The sequence below is a fragment of the Pipistrellus hanaki genome (assembly GCF_964339955.1).
Source record: "Pipistrellus hanaki genome assembly, chromosome: 4".
In the NCBI taxonomy this organism is placed as follows: Eukaryota; Metazoa; Chordata; class Mammalia; order Chiroptera; family Vespertilionidae; genus Pipistrellus; species Pipistrellus hanaki.
In genome coordinates this window covers 3516750-3539493 of record NC_140506.1, presented here as the reverse complement: position 1 = coordinate 3539493, position 22744 = coordinate 3516750, and the positions used below count along the sequence as shown (strand labels likewise).

Genomic DNA, 22744 nt, shown 5'->3' with positions numbered 1-22744 from the left:
CCCCCCCCCCCCCCCCCCCCCCCCCCCGTCTCATCCCCACAGCGAGCCCCGGACACACGCCCCCTGTTCCCAGCTGGCCGCACATGCTTCTTTTCACACTGAACCAGGAGAACGGGCCAAGGTGTGACATTTATGAACCCCGGCAACTGGGAGCTGTGCGCGCAGGCCGCCGCCTGCGGTGTGGGGAGTGATGAATGGGCTGTTCTGCTCCCCCTCTGGCATGTCTGCTCCCCCGCTGGCAGGCCTGCAGCCTCATTTAGTCCCCGGCCAAGTATAAAACCGCCGGCCGCCGGCCGCCTCCTGCAGCCCCTCCAGCCCGGCGTCCGAGGAGAGCAGCGCCTGGCCGGCCGGCCGTCTTCCCCAGGAGGCTCCGGGCGCCCAGAACCATGCCGGGCCGGCTGGGCCGCTGGCACCTGCTGGCTCTGCTCGCCCTCCCTCTTTGCCTGTGCCAAGACGAGTACATGGAGGTGAGCGGGAGAGCGCATAGCGTGGTGGCCAGGATAGTGCAGAGCCACCAGCAGAGCGCCCGCGGTGGCTCCCGGAGGGAGACAGTGAGAGAGCGCAGCCATCCTAGACCGGGCACGGTGGCTAGTAACGCGTCTGCACACCCCAAGCCCCCGAGGCCCGATGAGCTACCGCCCCCCGAGGTAGATGGCCTAGCCCAGAGCACCCCGTTCTGGGGCCAGGTACTCGGCATTCTCTTCTCAGGCTTTCCCCGGGAGGGGCCGCCCCTGCTTTGGCTGCAGCTGGGATGCCGAGGGGGGATGCTTCGGAGCCGTCTGCTGAGCTGCTTGGGGGTCTCTCTCTGGGGGGCTCCGTGCACGAGGGGGCGGTGGGTCTCAGGAAGCCAGCAGAGGTCGCATCGGTGTGCGGGGACACGGAGGCTGCCGGAGCCCCACCAATTAGGACCCTGGGGGCCGCCAGCTCCTGCTCTGCCGGCCGGGTGTCCCCTGCCATTGGCGTGGGAGAGGCGGCTGTCCAGGAGAAGGCTCCTTTGCAGATCCTTAGGCAGTCGGGCTCTGGGAATCAGTGTCCAGCTGGGGGAAGCTGCCCTGGAGGTTTTCGCTTTGATTGGAGAGTTTATTGTGGCCTTCTATGCCAGGCCTGCTGATCTGATTTATAGGGTTCTAGGTTGCTAAGTTTCTATGTTCAGTCCGTTTAAAAAAGGACCAAAGAGCCCTGGCTCCGTGGATAGAGCGTCAGCCTGCGGACTGAGGGGTCCCGCGTTTGATTCCCATCAAGGGCACATGCCTGAGTTTTGGGCTTGTTCCCCAGTGGGGGGCGTGCAGGAGGCAGCTGATCAATAATTCTCTCTCATCACTGATGTTTCTATCTCTCTCTCCTTCTTCCGTCTTCTGTGAAATCAATAAAGAAATATATATATTTTTTGAAAAGGACCAAAGAGTTAAAATAAACAAAAGTGTTAAATCAACAAAAAGACTATCTATTTAAAATGTAGACCTTATTGTATGAGTGAATGCCTGATAATCACAGAGGATGGCATTAATTTCTCAGACTAAGGGCTCAGCAAGAAGAGAACATCTTTAACTCTTCTTTAATTTAATCTTTGTTGCTGAGAGTATTGCAGACACCCCCCTTTCTCCCTCCAATGCCCTCCCCCACTGGGTTCTCTTCCCGCCCCAGGCCTTCACCACCCTATTATCTGTGTCCATGGGTATGAATGCCTACATGCATGTAAGTTCTTTGTTAATCTCTTCCCATCCCCTGTCTGCCCGCCTTCTTTCCTCTGAGATTCATCCGTCTGTCCCATGTTTCCATACCTCTGATTCTACTTTATCCATCAGTTTATTTTGTTCATTGGATTCACCTTTAACCCTTTTAAAGTAGTATGGGAGTGAGCTAAAGGTTCAGGGTAGTGAATGGCAAATTGGTGGGACTCAATTTATTTTAAACATTAAGAACAGGAAGAAACAGATTTAAAAATGTCTTTTCATAACTATTGAACGTATTTTTAATTGGAGTATAATCCTATCTGATAAAGAGGGATTGACCATCACTCCATCCAAAGATGGCTGCACCCACAGCTGAGGCCAAGTTCCCATAAGGAGCCTTAACGGGCACTCAGCAGGGACCTGAGGCTACGCCCTCCCCCACCCCGCAGGGCTTGACAGGGGATCTCAGACTGCACCTCCCGCCTGGCAGGGCTTGATGGGGGACCTCAGGCTGTGCCCCCTGCCCCAGCACCTGGCCAGGGGACCTGAGGCCACCTCCCATCCCCCCTCCCCCGGCAAGTCTTGACAAGTGTGGGAGTGGCTGGGTCTGGATCTAGCCCATTGGGGCGGGGGGAGCTGGCCAGGTCTGGGTCTCACACGATTTTGAGGTGCATGTGGATGGATGGGGACTTGACTCTGGGTCCCATGGTGAGCCCCAGACTCGGACAGGAGGAAGGTTTTCATATACTTTTTACTAATTTTCTTTCATCTCTGACACTTCTATTATAGAGAAAGGGCCAATAGTAATATTAAATTATTTCCTCTAATTAATCCCCCTTTAATGTGCACGAATTTTGTGCACTGGGTCACTAGTTGATATATAACATTGAGTTGGTTTTAGGTGAACAACATAGGGAGAAAGAGATTTTGATTTGCTTTCTAGGCACCAAGCATGCTGAAATCAGATGAGGGGGCAAGCAAAGTTACTTTGAATTATGTGATCTTTGAACAAATAGGTTTCCTTACAAGAATGGACTGTTTTGATGCATTTAAATAGGCCCCCAAAAGATACATGCAGTTGAAATCCGAATCCCTCCTACTACAGGTGGGGACGTTTGGGTTGAGACTTCTTATCTGATCAGGCCAAGTTCACACACAGAACCACCTGAAGCTCTAGGACTAACCTGGGACGTCTAACCACTCTGGTCCGTGGGGCTGTGTCAAGGAAAAATTGCATCTTAAGGAGCCGCAGAAGACATGATGACCTTTAAATGCAACCTCTATTTTAGAGCTTTTCCTCTCATCTGACAGGCGTTTGGCTGCAGGGTGAGCGATGCTAAGCTGTGTTTTCCACTGTGGGGAAGACATTTTCCCTTGGTCCAAGCCTTGATCTGGACTTTCTATTTCAGTCGATGGGATCTTTGCTGGATCCTTCCTGGCTCTGGCAGGGTGAGCTCCTACAGCAGCAGAAAGCAGACGTAGACTGTCATCAGTCATTATTTCTTGGCTGCTGATACCCAGCAGGCCACCAAAATCCAAATTAATTTCTACTCCACCCCACCTTCTATCCCCCTGGGCATTTAGCATGCTGAAATCAGATGATCGTTGCGGGGGAAAGAGGGGTTGGCGTGCCCAAGAAGTCACTTCTGTCTGGTTTTGAAGTCAGGGAGCTTTCAAACTCCCCTGCTTCTCTAACATATTTCCAAACAAACCACCAACAGGAGATACTGAGGAGGTTTAGTCATTGATATTCTAGACATTTTCAAAGCAACTCTCCCGCCAATGGATATGGAGACCCACCTGAATTTAGGGTTGTACTGTGTACTTCTTTTGTTTTAATTTTTCTATCTCCTCATTCATTCGTTCACCAGTCATTTCCCATGCCTCTACGGTGTGCCAAGCTTTAGGATGGGCATAAACACGCCCGAGGTCCTACTTCTGATCACTTCTGAAGCATTCTAGTGTGCATAAATGAATAGATAATTAAATACCACGCGACCAACTCAATGCACAAGAGACAGTTGGGGGGGAAAGTGTCAGAGAGGTGGGCACTGAGTTGGATCTCAAAGATGAAACAAAAGGGTGACTGTCCATGGGCAAAGTGGGAGGAGGACCTGGGATGGTTTCAGAACCAGGCTGGAGGGTGCTGTTGGCTGGTGGAGGAGCTTAGACCATACTTTGCCAGCAAAGGTTGGCTTGTTTGTTCATAGCAGGGCAGTAAGGCGTCAGGTTTGGGCTCTAGAAAATGCCTGTGCCCATAGGTTCCATGGATGGGCGTGTGCAGAGGTGGGGGGTGAGCAGACCTGGACTCTTTTCCTGGCATTTTGTTCTCTGCAGCTCTTCACCATTCACTTGTATCAGTCTTCCCTCCTCATTCTAGACCTCTCTCTCCCTCTCTCTCTCTTCCTACTTCACCTCTCCTTCTTTCTCGTCCCTTTGACTTGGGTTAAAGAGGAAGCTATGGAGTCCCTCTCCTAGAAGTTACTTACTATTGGTAGAGTTGACTTTTAAAAAAAATATATATTTTATTGATTTTTTACAGAGAGGATGGGAGAATTAGAAACACTGATGAGAGAGAAACATCAATCAGCTGCCTCCTGCACACCCCTTACTGGAGATGTGCCTGCGACCAAGGCACATGTCCCCGCCCGGGACCAAACCCAGGACTCCTGAGTCCTCAGGCCAATGCTCTATCCCCTGAGCCAAACCAGTCAGGCCTAGAGTTGACTTCTGAGAGCTGCGGTGGGGCCTCCATCTTCAAAATGGACAGAACTTGTCTTAGGGACACCTTCCTCCCCTACTGCCCATCTGCATGTCCATGGTGTTCACATTTGACCTAATTTTGGGGAAAGGATTGATAAACTTAAGAAATTGACAGACAGTAACGGCCTAATTCACTCTTACCTAGAAGGAGACATCTTAATTCACATGTGCTGTCACCTTATTCTGAAATTCCATCAAAAGACTCACTAACATTGCTCCACTTGGCTGAGCTTTGAAAGCCAGGCAGAGGGAGGAGCACATGATACGTTGCAGGAGGATTCTCTCCGGAGGCGCCCAAAAGGTAGTGACCGGAAGTCCCTCCCTGTTTTGGTGGCAGCTATATGCTCTCAAAGCTTGGGCATGCACCCCAGTTCTAATTAGCTCTGGTCCTGAACAACCCCATCTCCTGGACTTCATTTCTCTTGCCTAGAGAGCAGACTTTAAAAACAAAATCTAAGTCATTATTTCAGGTTTTGAAAAATATTTTAGTATCTTTGTTTGCATCTCAGAGCTAGAAAAAACAAACTCATGACCATCTTACTCAATCTTCTAATTTAGTAGAGAAGATAAAGTGATGTCTGGGGGACATGACTTTCCTAAGTCACACAGCACTGAGACGGGACTTCCAGGCTCCAGTCCAGTCGCCTGCTTACCATCTCTGTATTTTAATCCTGTTCATAGACAAATTGTTCCACATGAGGATTTTACCTCCTTCCACTCCCTTCTTCTCTAAAACCCATTATTGGCACCAGATTTCTTGGAGCTAAAAGAGCAGTATTTTCACATTAGCAAGATCATACCAGGAAATGATGGAATGCTTTCTCCTCAGAGTGCATCTTTGGGTTGGAAGGGGGGCGGTGCTGATGTGTCTGACTTTCCAAGTGTCTGAAAGCCTTGGTCTCAGACCAATTACCTTTGCTGATTCTCTTTTTCGCCACCAGTTTGACAACAGGTTTTCATGAATTCTCATACCTGTCCATAGTTGGGTCTTGTCAGCTGAAAAGTAGACGGAGAGTTAGTTCCAAATGGAAGTGCCTGATCACTCAAGACGTGGGCTCTGAGCTGTTGTGGGAGAATTTCTGGGCTACACACACCATTCTGCATTGGCCAGGAGTGGCTTGGTGAAAACCTTTAGGAAATGAAATGAGAAAATAAGGGAAAAGTCCAAGCCGATTTAAAAAATATGTTTTTTAAATTGATTTCAGAAAGGAAAGGAAAGAGAGAAAGAGATAGAAACATCAATGATGAGCCCTAGTCGGTTTGGCTCAATGGATAGAGTGTCAGCCTGCAGACTGAAGGATCCCTGGTTCGATTCCCGTCAAGGGCATGTATCTTGGTTGCGGGCACATCCCTGATGGGGGGTGTGCAGGAGGCAGCTTATTAATGTTTCTCTCTCATCAATGTTTCTAACTCTCTATTCCTCTCCCTTCCTCTCTGTAAAAAAATCAATGAAATATATTTTTTTAAAAGAAAAAGAAACATCAATGATGAGAGGGAATCATCGATTGGTTGCCTCCTGCACTGGGGATGGAACCCACAATCCAACATGTGCCCTGACTGTGACCTCCTGGTTCATAGGTCAATGCTCAACCACTGAGCCATACTGGCCCAGCATCCAAGTCCATTTTTTATTAAAACAAAAAGAAAAGTGAAGTCTAAATGTACAGCAGTATGAAGCCTTTATCTACTTTTCTGCTTGGATTTCTAATTATAAAATGTGAATTTTACGTTTTTCCCCTCCTGTTTCTCCCTCTCTCTTCTTTTGAAATTCCTCTTATTTTATTTTTTTATGACTCCCTTAGCAACAATATGCTGTTTTCAAGAAACCACTGAATTACAGTTGGTGTCTAGGAAAGTTTCCGCAAGTATTTGTATGACATAATTAAACGGCAAGTTTCCAGTTCAGATGAGACTCCAGCTTTATAAGCAACTCCAACTCCTTTGCCGATCAACTTCCCCTCGATCTCTAGCTCCTTGAAGTGAAAACACACATTTTAGAAGTTTATCTTTAAATAAATAAGCGTTTAACTCAGTGTCACATTTGAACACATTTAATATTCATTAAGTACTCATTAAATATTTGTTCAAACGATGTGATAATCATTTTAAAGTTTGAAGTGGAATACAAAACGGAACATCAGGTTAAATCTTATTAAGAGGAAGTTGAAGTTGTTTCAAGACAGAGGACTTCTCTCCATTGATGACAATATTTATTGACCAAAGTTTAATTTTTTGAAATAAAACTTTGAGTGGTTTCTCAAATGAAACTAAATTTAAAATGAGATAACCCATAAACATATGAATACTTCATTTCCTTGATTCCCTAAGGTAATGTAAGTTTGCTCTGGCTGTTTGAAAAGCTAGAGTTACAACTGAGAATTTTTAAGAACTCTTAAGCCAATATTACGAACATAGTCTTAATAACTATGGAAAGTTGATCATTCTTTTTTTAACAATGAATTTATCTGAGGCAAACTGATGACAACACCAGGGAGCAAGATCCAAACGGTCCTGGGAATAACAGATTTGCAGCTTCTTTTATGAAATTAAGCACAGGACATAAGGCAGATTGGAAAAGGCAAGGTGAGGATTGGACTTCAGGAGAGTGAACAAGATTATGGGCTCTCTTGAGGGTTAATATCCCCTTGGTATCAATATTTCGAAGGTATGTTAACCCAGATGCACAAGAACAATCAAGAGGGGTCCCTTAAAACATTTCACTAAAGAAGTTATAGGCCTGGGATGTGACTACTCACCATGACCTGCCCAGTTAGAAATTTAGAATTTATGATCTGATCACCCCGTGAAGTTACTTTCTAAAGCACCCCCTTTTTTTGTGCACAGTTCCTCTTTTGGACATAATTAATCTGAAGTATGCTTTGATGACAACGTTTTGGTCAGACAATGTGGTCTCACAAAGCGAGGAAGGCTAATTCCTAGGTAGTCTCGGTATCAATGTTGTCTTGTTGACCACTGGGGAAGGGCCAATGCCATAGCCACGGGATCTGAGTTGAGGCTGATTCTTTTTTTCTTTTTTCTTTTTTTCAAAAAAGGGAAGGGCAGGTAAATGGGAGGCAAGTGTGATGGTTTTTATTAGCGGGAAAAAGGCTACTCTGGATCATTTCTATCCTGTGAACGATCATGATCTGAGCTTTGCCTTCTGCCTCATTCTTCTGTATTTGTCATCTTGTATAATATTTACACAAACCATGAAAAAAAAAAAAGGAGTATTAGCAGTTACCTTATGCATATTCTGTAAAAAGTTGATAATTCTCCTTTGGGGGTCATGTACTCAAATCTAGCTGCATCTGAGGCTCTTGGGGGAAAAGGGGGTGTTTCTGAAGTTTCCTCACTTGCTGTCATGAGTTGCAGCGAAAAAGTACTTCTAGGGATACTGCCCAACACCCCACCCTCAGCCCCACTCACACTCCTTTCCAAAGGGTGTGTTCTCCCATTGATTCTCTTGGTTCCTTTACCTTTTGATCTTTGGTTCATCTTAGCTACCTCTGACTCCTTTGCCATTGACATCCCCACCCCACCCAGTCTTTTCTTATGTTGTTGTGGGTTGTTTGGAGTTAAACTTGCCTAGGGATCAAGGCCAGAGAAATTCAGAAAAATTACCTTGCTCTGAAGTTCCTCTTTGTTTTTTTTTAAAAGTCTCCATCACCAGGAGGACTGCCCCCAGACTGCAGTAAGTGTTGCCATGGAGATTATAGCTTCAGGGGCTACCAAGGGCCGCCTGGACCTCCTGGCCCCCCTGGCATTCCAGGTAAGGATGGGAGAGCTGCACTGTGCAGGCCTAATTGCAGACTGTGCCAACATGGGAGCCAGGGGGTGAACCCAAATCACCTGAGATGCTTGGGTGTGAGCCAAAGGGTATCATGGAAAATCCAAAGGAGAGTTGGGTAGACCGGGTGTGTAGACAGTTTTTCTGGAGCAGTACCACCTCGATATTATTTGTAATTCCATTTGAAGCATGGAGTGGGGAACTACCTGAGCTTAACGGGAACATACCCCTGCTTCAGGTTTGTACCACAGGGCGGTTCGTGTGATGCCCTGTATCGAACGTTCAAGGAATTTGTGAAGTGAGGGTGTGAAGGGGAGGAGAGTTTCTGGTCTAGGCTACAGGTATCTCCATGATGCCATTCACTGAGCTGCCCATCCTCCTGTCAGATTCTTCATTCAGTTCAATTTCTCTTCCCCAGCCTTGGCACCTTTCACGTTCAGTGACCCTCGGTTGCCTTTTATGGCTCTCTTAGTCTCATGGGAACATTTTTGCATACATGGAGGCACGGTGGGGGGGGGGGGGGGAGACGGAGATCAGGGCGGGGAGGGGGTGCTGTAGAGCTCCACCATGCCTCTCCAGACCCACCATTCACCCACTCCTACTCTACTGAGTGGTGTCCCCGGCAGGTGGGGTTTGGATAACTTGCTGTATCCTCGGTCAGACAGGGAAAGGTCAGAACTTCCAACTCTGTCTGGGGGTTTAGTCGTCTTCCTTCTCTCCAGGTTAATTCCTGGGGTTGGACCTTTTCTCAGGGTTTGGCAAATGTCCTCTTGCTCTTCCCTGATTTATCCCATTGATGCTAATGTCTAACAAATTAGGTTTAATTTTTTAAATACGATTGAATGGCTTCTTGAATGTAACCAAATTTAAAGTGAGGAAATATTTGCCTGGCCTGCATGGCTCAGTTGTTGAGCATCAACCCCTATGAACTAGGAGGTCACATGCCCAAGTTGTTGGCTCGACCTCCAGTGTGGGGCATGTAGGAGGTAGCTGATGGATTGCTCTCTCTCACCATTGATGTTTCTATCTCTCTCTTCCTCTTCCTTCTTCTCTGAAATCAATAAAAAATATATTTAAAAAATAAAATGAAATGAAAAAATGCCCCGTTAGAATTTAAACTGTGATTCCTGGCATTGAATCAATGTCATTGACCATCAATGACATCAGGCAGCAGGTAAGTGGTTCGAGGTGACATATTCAGACTCTTCCAAAATCTTCTTGGATAAACTCTCCCCAGGTGACAGGACAGGCTGGCCTTGGCCAAGTGCTCCCCATCAGGAGCAGTTTAGTCATTAACTCGCGGACCTATAAACACTCAAAGTTCACCCATCGGGAAGGGTGACAAACCAGAGTCAACAGCGAAAGGGCCCGAAATGCAACAAATATAAAAAGAAAAGAGCTGCAGACACTGTGGCAAAATAAAGCGAAGAGTTGTTGTTAGCCAAGTCTTGCTTTCAAAATTATTCTAATTTTTTATCAAAGAGTTTATTTTTCCCCAGTTGTAAAAGGGTCCTTTGAAGAAAACTTTTAAAAACACACAGAAAGAAAATAGGAAAGTATGTAAAAATGACACAAAAATCACTCATGTTTTGTCCATTTAGAAAAAAAAAATCACTGTAAATATTTTTATGTAATTTGTTCTAGTCTTTCCCCCTTCAGGTATAACACACACACACACACACACACACACACACACACACACACAATATATATATATATATATATATATATATATATATATATATATATATATTCATACACACACATAGTATCATGCTATCTCTATTGATGGATAACCCTTCTATGGAAAAATACAATGAATATTTTAATGTTATTACTTTTGTTCAGCATTCTTTTTTATAACTATAGAACATCATCTCCCTGTTGTACCTTTTTTTTTTTTTTTTCTATTTTCTTTTCTTTTTTTTCTTTTCTTTTTTTAGTTTAGCCCTTCCAGTATTGGGAGTCCTTTAGGTGGATTCTAATCTTAACTACCATAAATGATGCTTTGGTCATCCATCTCCTACACATTTTTTTCATCTAAGTCCCGTTTTATCAGAAAAACAGGCGTTGGAGCCTTAAGAGTGTCCCGCTTAAAGGAGATCCCGTTTGATGTGCCCCCATGGCTGTGTCTGGGGTTGTTTCATATGGCCCCCCTTTACAGCTGAGCTTGTGCATTTGGGGGCTGTGTTTGAAGAGAATAGATGGTGAGTATGAGAGGGGCGCTTTCTCATGTGAGGTGTCTGGTCATTTAAGGAAACCACGGAAACAACGGCAATAACGGAGCCACTGGCCACGAAGGGGCCAAAGGTGAGAAAGGAGACAAAGGAGACCTGGGGCCCCGAGGGGAGCGCGGGCAGCACGGCCCCAAAGGAGAAAAGGGCTACCCCGGGATCCCGCCGGAACTGCAGGTACGTGCCGGGCACCCCCAGGTGCCTGCGTCCCCAGGTGACTGCATCCCAGGTGACTGCATCCCCAGGTGCCTGCATCCCCAGGTGCCTGCGTCCCCAGGTGCCTGCATCCCCAGGTGACTGCATCCCAGGTGCCTGCGTCCCCAGGTGACTTCCCCATCGGCCTGGGCCTCACGGTCCAGGAAGGAAGGCTCAGGCACCAGCATTGAGGACAACCGAGGCTCAGTGTGCTCATCTCTAGTGTAGGAGGTCTGCACAAGCTCTGTGCTGTTCAGAGTCATCCTTAGGGAGTAGAGAAATGCTGGAAGAGTGAAACCCAACTCCCTCAATAGACCAAACTCAAGGCGACCCTGAACGTCGGCCCATCTCTCGTTTTCCAAATTTGAAGCCAGGCTGAATAAAAAGGGTTTTCACAACTTGAATATATAAACTGTCTGAAAGACCAATGGAGGAAAATTTTGCCTTTTATTTTGGGCATAGATAATGGTTGTTTGACTCTGGATAAATGCCATCATTTTTCTGGGCCTCGTAAAACTAAGATGTCCTGTATGTTCCTCTAACTGCTTTTGTGAGATTTTAATGAATGCTGCTTAATAATTTTAGCAACCTGGGAGCCACGTGCCAGTGTATATTTACAAACAGAAGGAGTCAATGCCACTTGGCCAGGTTAAAGTTCACTAGTAAGATGGCTGATACTCATTCTCAAAGCCAACTCTAACCCCAAAGCTGTGAGTGGCTACACCCTGGCTAAGGGCTTCTCAAATCTTTACCATACCGAGGTGCCCTTAATAGGTATACGTAGAAGCTTTCATCCAAATTTCCCCAATATGGTTTGATAATAGAATTTTCACATTTCAAACAACATTTTGAAGTCTAACGTTCCTTTAAATGCATGATCAGACTGTTGCTATGTACAATCATTTTAGCGGCCACATAGCATAAAAATGTTGGAAATGACCATAATTTATTTAGTTCACTTGCCATAGATGAATGTTTGTGTGATTTCCCATCTTGCTGTTACAAACACCGCTGAACTAAACTGACCTGTATAAAAGCCTACTCCTTTAAAACGAGCTGTCTATTAAGTAACCACCCACCCTTCTCCTTAGATCGCCTTCATGGCTTCCCTGGCAACTCACTTCAGCAACCAGAACAGCGGCATCATCTTCAGCAGCGTTGAGACCAACATTGGAAACTTCTTCGATGTCATGACTGGTAGATTCGGGGCCCCAGTGTCAGGTGAGATGTAAAAATAAGTGAACGATTGAATTAACCCATTCAGCAATTAAGAGAGAAGGAAGGGAGAGAGGGAGGAAGGAAGGGAGGCAGGGAGGCTGGGAGGGTTATATTTTAGATCAGTGCCTCTCAATCTGAGGTTATTGGTTTAGACTTATTCATGTAATTTAAATAGTCAATGTTCACTATTAGTTATTCCACCAGAGTTTCCCTGGCATCTCTTTACCAGCTAAACTTCAGCCTCCAATTCTTTTCTTAAGGCTTATGGCATCAGCATTCCCGGGACTTCACACGTTCTGTACTCTGCAGGAACTTGAACTGCATGTAAAAACCTGGGCTTACAGCTCTTTCCCCCTGTCTCCTAGCATTTGGCCCAAAGAACTCTGAAACAAGTCTGAAGTTTTTCTCTTATAAGTAACTTAATCATTTTTTTTAACTTACCAAAGAATTCTTGCTTTCATTTCAAAGTCCAATGATTTTTTTAGAATTACTGTTAGTCATTCTGAGTTAACTTTTCCTACTCTGCATTGTACCCTTTTGATATGGTGGGTTTAAGCCTTCTTTTTGTCCAGAAAAGTTTCTTTGAGTTACTTTTTAAAACATGAATACTGTTTTATCTTCTCACTGTTGTGCTAAGGTGGGGTGGCAGTGGGAGCAGTCTGACTTGTTAAGAAACCTGATAACAAGAGGTACTTGGTCTAGAGAATATTTTAAAACTGTAATGAAACCAATAAAAAGTCAGTCAGAGTTTTTATCTTCACAGGCCAGCCATTCTAAACAATGTCTGTGATAAAACATTCCCTTGTAGGGTGGACCACTTACAGGCATTCTCCTCCCTGTCCCCTCCCAGGGCACCTTAGCCCACCACAGGCTAACTTCTTTAAAGGACTCCAATTACACCTTGCTTGTGTTTTTAACTTTTCTTTGTCTTCTGTGACTGTCGTTTTCTGTAATCTTTTAGTGCTCTTCATTTCCATTTCCTGCTGTTTGCTTCTTCTCTCTCTATCCTGCATGTTCTTAATTGTGTCTTCTTTTCACTTCTTCCAATTTCTTCTGTCTTGTTTCTATGATTTTTTTAAATGTCTTAATGTTAATCATGATGTCGCGATTTCTAGTTCCCCCTTCTGTCTGGCCATTTCTACCATGAATTCCTGCATTGCTTCATAATCTTTTCCTATTCGCTTCGTTGCTATATTTTAAACTCACGATGGAATACTTGGCTGCATTTTTCATCTACTGCATAACACCATCTCCTCTTGGTGAGTATTCTTCACCTGTTGGTAATCTTTGCTGCACTTTTCTAGTTTTTAAAGTGAACTGATGGTCGAATGGGTTGGGTTTTCCTAGACCCACTCACCACAGGCAGTCGTTTCTGGGTGAGGATGGGCCCAGCAGCCCTGCGGGCTTGGGAACTCAGTGGCTCCCCGCCCTGCTGTCAGGGGATGCACAGCTTTTCTTGTTTCAGTCCCTCTATGTGCCTCCCTGTGTGGTCACACTTCCTCTGCCTCTCTAGACTGCTCTGGGTCCAGCAAGACTTCTGACCCCAGCCTGGCACTTCTCTTGTATCTTATTTTTGCTGGCGGGTTCTAGGATCTGCCACTGCAGGGCTGCTTCCCACACCTTCTGCACTTTATTTAGCAACCTTCCCCCAATTCATTACTTTTGCTTCATCTTAGCTCGGCATCTGTCCTTCAGAGGGGCCTTTCTCCATCAGGGAGTGTGTTTTTCTTGGCAAGGATGGAGATCTGCTGCTATATGGCCTCCTCAAACCCCGCTGCCCCACCCTCTTGTCACCTCCATGGGACTTTTAAAGTTTATTGTTTTGTTGCTTTTATTTATTTGTTTTTGTCTCTTGGCTTTGCAGGAAATGGATACTTCTAGGTGTTTCTTTTCAATCCCTTTTGTTTCTCTAGATGTACCCAGAAGGAAAAGATGAAAATTCTGATGGGTGCAGTGACCATGTTAGACTTGTTGCATATGCTATTAATGTGCGCCTCGATTTATCTTTCTACCCAGCTAAAGCCAGGCGTGAATGTCATATGAAGTGATAGGAACAACCTTTCATCACACTTCAATCCGCTTTAAAACTTCTTTTTTTTTTTAAATATATTTTATTGATTTTGTATAGAGAGGAAGGGAGAGAGATAGTTAGAAACATCGATGAGAGAGAGTCATCGATCAGCTGCCTCTTGCACACCCCCTACTGGAGATATGCCCGCAACCAAGGTACATGCCCTTGACCGGAATCGAATCCAGGACCTTTCAGTCCCCAAGCCGACGCTCTATCCACTGAGCCAAACCGGTCCCGGCCGCTTTAAAACTTCTTTTGTGATTTTTCTGCTCTGAAGATTTAGTTTATAATTTTCCAAAAACTGTTATATTAAGCGCTACCTGTGCCACAGTTTATATAAACACCTCGATAAGCCCAGTCAATGTTTCAGTGGCTCTGTAATGGAAGCTCAAGGATGTAGTCGTTTTTTAGAACTCCTTTGGGCTGGATATGAGTCTGATAATAGCAACTATCATTTTGACTCCGACTTGACTGTTTAAGCCTCATCCAGTAGATTGCAAATGATTGTTTTATGATTTTCATCTTTGGGAGCGACGAGACAAAGGTTGATTTTTGCAGTTACAGTAACATCTGAAAACCATAGTTCAAGTGTGTTCTCTGAGGAAACACCATGTGAGGGTGTGATATATATTCATTTTTGGATTTCCAACTCTGGGGATTTTATTATTCACCATTCGGGTTCCCCATCTGCTCTTTCTGAAATGCTTTTGCAATTCATTTATTATAGTAGTCATCATTTTTCTTCATAAAAACAAAGATATTTTCCTGTCCTTTGATTCCAGCTTTATTCTTTTGAGGCATTGAAAATTGATGTGTGTGTGTGTGTGTGTGTGTATGTGTGTGTGTAATAGGAAGTTTTGTAAAATGTAAAAAACTGAACACATATACACTACTTTCTTTGAGTTTTCTACTGTTCACCTGAGGACCAGCTGGGAGTATGAATGGACATGGCTAATGTGAACGCTATTTCCTTTCATCCCAGCACATTGCGTATGCGAGCCGGCACTAGTGAAGCATAATCAGACTTCTTTATTTGGCTCCACTTGACTCAGGAGCAGGTGCATCAGCAAGTACCCTTCCCACATCTAGCTTACTTGATTGCACCTCTGGAAAAGAGACCAAACAATGCACAGCTGGTTTTAGATGTCTCTGGGGTTTACTCTCACAGAGCCTGCTGTGGGCTAAATGCTCGCATCCCTTCAACATCCCTCCATTGAAAATCCAATGTTCAAAATGATCACTTTCGGAGGCAGGGCCTTTGGGGAGCGATTAGATTATGAGGGTGGCGCCCTCAGGAGTGGGATTAGTGCCTGTGTGAAAGCAGCCCCTCTGCTGAAAGATGGTACAAGCACAAGCCCATGACTTGGAGAAGGGCTCTCATCTGGCCAAGTGGGCACTGTGGTTTCAGTCTTCCGACCTCTGGAACTATGGAAATAAATGTCTATGGTTTCTAAGCTGCTCAGTCTGTGGTGTTCTATTACAGCAGTTCGAATAAACTCACATGTGGCCATTAGTTTAAAAACGCAGCATGGACATCAATTAGAGCCTGTCTTATGTTCCGTCATCTTTCCAGAGTGCACTCTCAAATCTAGGACTCTTGGGAGTTGAGGAGATTTTCATTTCATCTCCTCCTCCTATGATTGGATCCTTCTTAATCACCCAGTAAAGGTACTATCAGTCTACACTGGCATTTCGAATGTGTCAGGTTATACTAAGGTGCATTCCATGAGGAGCCCTGAAATCTTACAAAGAAATTCGTATATTTTAAAACATGTTTGCCTTTTCCAGATGAGAAAGATTCATATTGATAGGAGCAAGGTTATGCTGCTGAGTCAACGTTGCATCTTTCTGTTTATTGTACATAATTTCATCTACTTACAATCTCTATTGGGAGAAATTATTGGGACTATTTCTCTAGTGCCAATACACACTTACCTGTGTTACAATATTCTTATCTTTGGCATAATCTGTGGCGAGTGTGCTCTGTACTCTATTACTTTGTCTTAAGCACTTCGTCGGGGATAAGAGGAGGCAGTGACATATGGCCAAAATGAGGTCGACTCTTTCCTTTAACACCCACTATGCACATTAAGAAAGTCTGGGGGTGGGGTGGGGGGTGGGGTAAAGCAGTTTGAAGGTGAGAGCAGATAGAGAAGTCCTTGTGCAAATAAGGGCCCCGAGGAACCTGCAGACTATATAGTCCAGTGGTCAGCAAACCGTGGCTCGCGAGCCACACGCAGTTCTTTGGCCCTTTGAGTGTGGCTCTTCCACAACATACCAGGCCTGGGCGAGTCTATTTTGAAGAAGTGGCGTTAGAAGTTTAAGTTTAAAAAATTTGGCTCTCAAAAGAAATTTCAATCATTGTACTGTTGATATTTGGCCCTGTTGACTAATGAGTTTGCCGACCAAGTGAGAAGTCCTGGGTTGTATCTGCCTGCTGTCCATGGTCCTCAATGTACCATGTATGAACCTAAGCATGACTGAATGCCTGCCTTTTCCAGGTGTGTATTTCTTCACCTTCAGCATGATGAAGCACGAAGACGTTGAGGAAGTGTATGTGTACCTCATGCACAACGGCAACACGGTCTTCAGCATGTACAGGTGGGTGGCCTTCTCAATCGAAGGTAATGTCCACGCCACCATTGTCTGCTCACAGGATGGCCAATGCCAAGGACTAGATAGGAATCAATAGACCATGACATGGACCCTGTCATCCCTGAGAACTCCCACATACCAGGATATGGCCAGATTATAACTACTAATTGTGGTCAATAAACCTGATAAACTTGGGCATAAACAGGTGAAAAGGCCATGGATTAATTACTAGCAATGCTCCCCTTAACCAATCATTTGTATACTTTTTTAAAACTCATCATCTTTCCTTTCTCTCATTCTTTCCTTCCGCATTCCTACTCTCCCTCCCCTTTTGCTCAGAGGTTAGCCCCATTGATGGCCTTGTCTACCATCCCTGTGGGCTGATGGATTGAGAGCTTGGAGTGGGTTCTTCTCTCCTGGCCGAGCTATTGCTCTGATATCTATCTCTGGCACTAGGGCTCCTTGAGGAGGAAATTATTTTTAAAAGAAATATTTCAACTTAGAGTGATGTAAGCATAAGATGTGGGAAAGAGGCAGAGAGCTAACATCTTCCCCACAATTAAATAGGTGATTAGTTATCTTTGGAAAATTTTAGGGCTGTTATCAATTCTCTGTTATTTAAAAATATATATATATATTTTTTTTTATTGATTTCAGAGAGGGAAGAGAGCGTTAGAGAGAGATAGAAACATCAGTGAGAGAGAATCATTGATTGTTTGCCTCCTGCATGCTCCACACAGGGGATCAAACCCACAACCTGGGCATGTTCCCTGACTAGATATCAAGCTGTAATCTCCAGGTTCATAGGTTAAACTTTTCCTATTAAGGTATAATTGACATACAAATTATATTCATTTCCGATGTACAGCATAATGATTCAACGTACAGTATTAAACTTACAATGGGTTTATTTGGACACAATCTCATCGTAAATCAAGGAGCATCTGTATTTTATTTTATTTATTTATTTATTTATTTATTTTTCAAAGAGAGCCTTTTATTTTTTTTAAATATATTTTATTGATTTTTTATAGAGAGGAAGGGAGAGAGATAGAGAGCCAGAAACGATGATGAGAGAGAAACATTGACCAGCCACCTCCTGCACACCCCCCACCGGGGATGTGCCTGCAACCAACGTACATGCCCTTGACCGGAATCGAACCTGGGACCTTTCAGTACGCAGACAAACGCTCTACCACTGAGCCAAACCGGTTTCGGCAAGCATCTGTATTTTAGTTTGGCGGCCCTCCCTCTAATGCCAAGTTCTAAATCAGCTAGGGTGGACCAAACTAATACTGGCCCCATGTAAAGGCTTGGCCCCCGTAGAAACCCCTTTTCTCCTCATGGGACAGTCCAGAGTGGTAGCTCTAGGTGTGGCGGACGATAGAGATCTTTCCTCTACACATTCTTCAAGAGCTCAGGCCTCAGCACACAACTGCCAAGGTCCTTCTGGTCACTGTTGTTAGCATTCCACACAATCACAACGAGGAAGGGTCAAAGAGGGGTCTTCCTGGGAGTTGCACTGGCCAATTCTAGCAGTGGCACATGCCCTTTCTGTTCACGTGTCCTCGAAAGGACTCAACCACAGGACTATCCCTAAATGCAGGGGAGCTGAGAGAGAAGGGGAGGACAGAATTTGGTAAAGAGCAGGCTGTCCCCCTAAATGGTTTGGCTCAGTGGACAGAGCGTCGGCCTGCAGACTCAAGAGTCCCAGGTTCGATTCCAGTCAAGGGCATGTACCTTGGTTGCAGGCACATACCCAATAGGGGGTGTGCAGGAGGTAGCTGATCTATGTTTCTCTCTCAGTGATTTTTCTGACTCTCTATCCCTCTCCCTTCCTCTCTGTAAAAAAATCAATAAAATATATTTTGTAAAAAAAGAGCAGGCGGTCCATTGCAGAGCCTAAGTAGACGGTGCCTTTTTCTCTTTCCAGCTATGAGACCAAGGGGAAGTCAGACACGTCCAGCAACCACGCGGTGCTGAAGCTGGCCAAAGGCGACGAGGTGTGGCTGAGGATGGGCAACGGCGCTCTTCATGGGGACCACCAGCGCTTCTCCACCTTCGCGGGCTTCCTGCTCTTTGAAACTAAGTGAATGTGTGACCACCAGCTCCCCTCTGGGAAGACTTATAGCTCACCTGGTACTGTTATCATCCGAGGAACATTAGGGTTAAGGGTTCTACCTGTTGTATTTTGTAAAAAATATATCGGTTACACTGTTAACGAGGCTACAGATTCAGCAACCATGTGTGGGATGACTCAGGGGTTCAGGAGAATCAAACACAAAACAGTTTTCCCCAAGTGACCTTGACTAAGAAATTCACCACCTTCATCCCTCTTCCCTAAGCACCTAAAAGAGAGTTCCCCACTGGGTACAGGTGGGAATACTGGTGCTGATAGAGCAGTCATTTGCAAAGAGTTCTGGCAGCTGTGTTTTTAGTTCAATAGCCACTTTCAGGAACCCCTGCGGTTTTGAGTTCATCACTTAAGACTTTTCAGCAAATAGGAGGCCGTGATTAAGATGGGGCTGAGGCAAGACCAGGGGCACTTGCTAGGATCCAGGTACCAGAAACATGTGTACAAAACCTAGACTGGGAAGTAGCACTCTGATCCAGTGGGTCCACATTCATAAATGAAGCACAGATATTTTTTAGTCATTTAGCTTTTAGGTAGCAAAAGTAGTCACCATGCCCACACATGATTGACTGGGGGTTTTTTTTGTTTGTTGTTTGTTTTTAAACAAGGATGTTACTTTAATCAAATCCTAACTTCTATGATAGTAGTTTGTATTTTTCAAAATAGAAACATCATTGGTGTCTTGATCCAGAGTCGATTGACAACATCTGGTTTACCAGGTTGCCCGTTTCCCACCAGGTTTCTTAGATTACAGTAAGTCTGGGTTGGCGCTGACCTGCAGGGCAGTGTAGGCCCACCTTTTCTCTAGAGTAGGGGTGTCGAACTCAATCAGAGAAGGGGCCAAAATCTAAAATCCAGCCTAAATCGCGGGCCAAATGGTTTACTGAACAGTCATAAACTGACAATGTCATAAACTGACAGCGGAGTGCAGTGATGACAGCGCGGTGCGGGCCACATTGCAAGGCCTGGCCGGCCGGATTTGGCCCGCGGGCCTTGTGTTTGACACATGTGCTCTAGAGATTACCCTCATGAAATTTACACACACTTGACAAGTCATGTCAAAGGCGCTGTAGACTTAGTTATATATAGTCAAACTAGTGGATACAAAATAGGAGATTTACAATAAAACCTCTTAGCCTTTTTAAAATAAAAATGCTATGACTTTTTTGATTGCCGCGTTTAGCCAATATTCACAGAGCAGCTGTGTCACTTGACTTTTGCCTACCCCGTCCCTAAAAATCTCTTCTCCGAGGATTAAATGGGTCACCAGGCCAATATTCATGAGGATGCACCATAGACACATCTGAAGATAACACTTAAACATAGGACCTAAAATTGGTCTATTTGATGCAAAGAAAATATCAGTGGAATATGTGTTTACCCTAATGTTGAATCATATTTAAGGGGCACTAGAGAGATGCTATCTGACAGATACCATACAATGAATTCCCTTATGAGTAATGAGCCCTTCATTTATTTTCTGTTACACATTGGATTTCCACAGAGGCTTACACGATGGGTTTACTTCCTGTTGATGATCCCTTTGCAGCTGGAGGCAGAGAAAATTAATTCGGGCCGCTCTATTGGCTGACAACGTGTTCCACGCTCAGTTCAGCCTTTGATCCTTTCCTTCCCGTTTGCAAATATTTTAAAACTCTTCCTGAATGCACATGTCATGCCACTTAAAATGGAATGGATAGTAGCTAAAGGGTGCTTGCTTCCCTGGAAAGTGTTTTTGTGATTTTGTATGTGTCCCCAACACCTCACTCTTTCCCACAGAATTAGGTTGATATTGACTATGACCAAATGACATAAATATCCTGTAACATTGTGTTGGCGACAAATAGTTGGATGTTGCATGCCAAAGGAACTCCATATCCAAAGAACAAACACAAACACACACACACACACACACACACACACACACAAAATAAATAAAAATAAAGAACACACAGTACAAGCTAAGCACCTAGAAGAAGATACTGGCCTGGCTTTCCATCAAATTGAGGCAAGGAAAATGTAATAAGCATTATGTAAATAATAAACACACCTTTGTTCAATGTACTGTTTTATGATGTCCTTAATAAAGTTGAATTGCCATACCATTGTAAGTCACCATGATTTGTTAACACAAAGTTAACATATTTTAATACAGGCGATGGGAAGGGTCACACAGTCACTTCTGTGGGCACAGACGTGGGTCACTTGTCTCCTCCAAACTCCTCTTTCAGTTAGTCCATTGTTACAGCTTCAACCTCTTTAAGAGGTTGCTGTAGGGGACCCTTTAATGAAACCCGAGTGTCTTGCAGGGGAAGGGAACTTCATCACAACGCAAAGTCTTTCTATGTTGAACCTGAAATTCCAGTCTTCACCTTAGTAGAGACAGACACCTAAGGTCTGGTTGTGGCAGGCAGAAAGCACTTGGGACTTTCTAATAAGTCCCAGGTGTGAAAAAGAGTGATTAGTAAGGAAGGTAGGAGGAAACGAAGATAAATATCAATGGTTCCCAATTTTACCGCCTCCCAGAATTTGAAAAACTGATTTTACAAATCTTCCTAAAACTGAGGCTCTGTAGAGGAGATATAGGAGGCAGGTGCCATGGGAAATGTAAAGGTATCATCTAAACAACCAACTTTTAAAAATATTATTTTTTTTATTGATTTCAGAGAGGAAGGGAGAGGGAGAGAGAGATAGAAACTTCATTGATGACAGAAAATCATTGATTGGCTGCCTCCTGTATGCCCCACATTGGGGATTAAGGAAATAGAACCATGACCTCCCGGTTTGTAGGTTGACAATCAACCACTGAGCCATGTTGGCTGGGCTAAGAAACCAACTTAAATTCTAAACCCCAAGGGAAAGTAAAGTCCATAAATGAAGCATGTGGGATTCTGCTTGTTGCAGAAATGCAATCAGCTCAGTCTAGCTGCTCCACAAAGTGGTCAGGCCGGGTGAAGGGCTGCATTTGAACTTTAAACAAGTAGATTATATTGAAGAAATATTATTCAGCAAATTGCAACAAAAGCTAAAGTAAAAAATATTCAAGCAAAGGATAGAATAATCCTATATAATAAAAGCCTAATATGCTAAGTGTCTGGTTGTCCTGTCTTCTATTCAACCCATCAAAGCATAACATGCTAATGATATGTTAAGGCCATTCAACTGCTCACTATGACCTACACTGATCACCAGGGGGCAGACACTCCAACCGGTAGGTTAGCTTGCTGCTGGGATCCTGTGATCAGGACTGAGCAAGATGAGCATGATACTCCCTGCAGCCCTCACTCTCCCTCCCTGGACCTGATCATGCACTGGTGGGGTCCTTCAACCTGGCTTGCACCCTCTTGCAATCTGGGACCCCTCAAGGGATGTTAGAGACCCTTTTTCGGCCCTATCCCACAAACCAGGACAAGGGACACCACTGGTGCATATATTCATACACTAGGCCTCTAGTTAAATATATAATAAACTGCAAAGGGCATGGCTGGAATGGATAAACATCTACTTTGTGCAAAAATACTGGGCTATTCTAGGAGTTACTCAGCATTTCAAATGCAATTTTCACCACCTGTGAGTTTTTAAACTGAGAAGAGCAACATTCTGAGATGCCCTAACTGAAATGACAACGGGCTGGAGGGTGAGCGTGAGGAAGAGGCGAGGGAAGTTCATTGGGGAACAGTCGGGGCTGAAACCAACAGAAGACCACTAGCCTTCATGAATGGACTGAAAACTTGAATGGGCTTCCCGGCAGCCACCTGGAAAGAAAAGCTGCCCCCCGATGCCACAGTGTCCTACTTACATGCGGACTTTCTGGCCTGTTTCCCACAACCGACACAGAAGCATCAAATACTTCTTCCTTACAGACGACTCACCTATCCCAGGATGTTCTAGAACTTTCTTTGATTTACCTTTTCCCTGCCCCCTTATCTAGAGACAATGTAAGTCCTTTCAAAGCAACTTACATCTTTCTTCCTCAAACGCATGTTCCTGGCCATCCCAGGATGATGGGTATGCTTGCCTTCTCCATCCAGCCCAGCTGCTGGTCTAGACCCGTGGTCAGCAAACTGCAGCTCA

General features: G+C 44.7%; 1 protein-coding gene and 1 long non-coding RNA gene across 4 annotated transcripts; one reads left to right on the top strand and one right to left on the bottom strand.

The window, feature by feature from the left end:
* The first annotated feature begins 230 nt into the window (after window positions 1-230).
* C1QTNF3 (C1q and TNF related 3) lies at window positions 231-19265 on the top strand. 3 transcript variants are annotated; one of them, XM_084881918.1, is made up of 6 exons: window positions 231-647; window positions 8094-8205; window positions 10480-10634; window positions 11744-11873; window positions 16443-16542; window positions 18470-19265. In XM_084881918.1, exons 1-6 carry the CDS (start codon window positions 387-389, stop codon window positions 18627-18629), a joined length of 918 nt encoding a protein of 305 aa, XP_084738044.1. In that variant the 5' UTR covers window positions 231-386; the 3' UTR covers window positions 18630-19265. The 3 variants fall into 3 exon arrangements, with proteins under 3 accessions (XP_084738044.1, XP_084738043.1, XP_084738045.1); XM_084881917.1 differs by having other exon boundaries at window positions 231-686; XM_084881919.1 differs by having other exon boundaries at window positions 237-467.
* LOC311621640 lies at window positions 18735-21680 on the bottom strand. The gene is made up of 2 exons (XR_014794855.1): window positions 19677-21680; window positions 18735-19467 (listed from the first exon to the last, which is right to left on the bottom strand). It is a non-coding gene; the product is annotated as an uncharacterized lncRNA (long non-coding RNA).
* Window positions 21681-22744: the final 1064 nt, after the last annotated feature.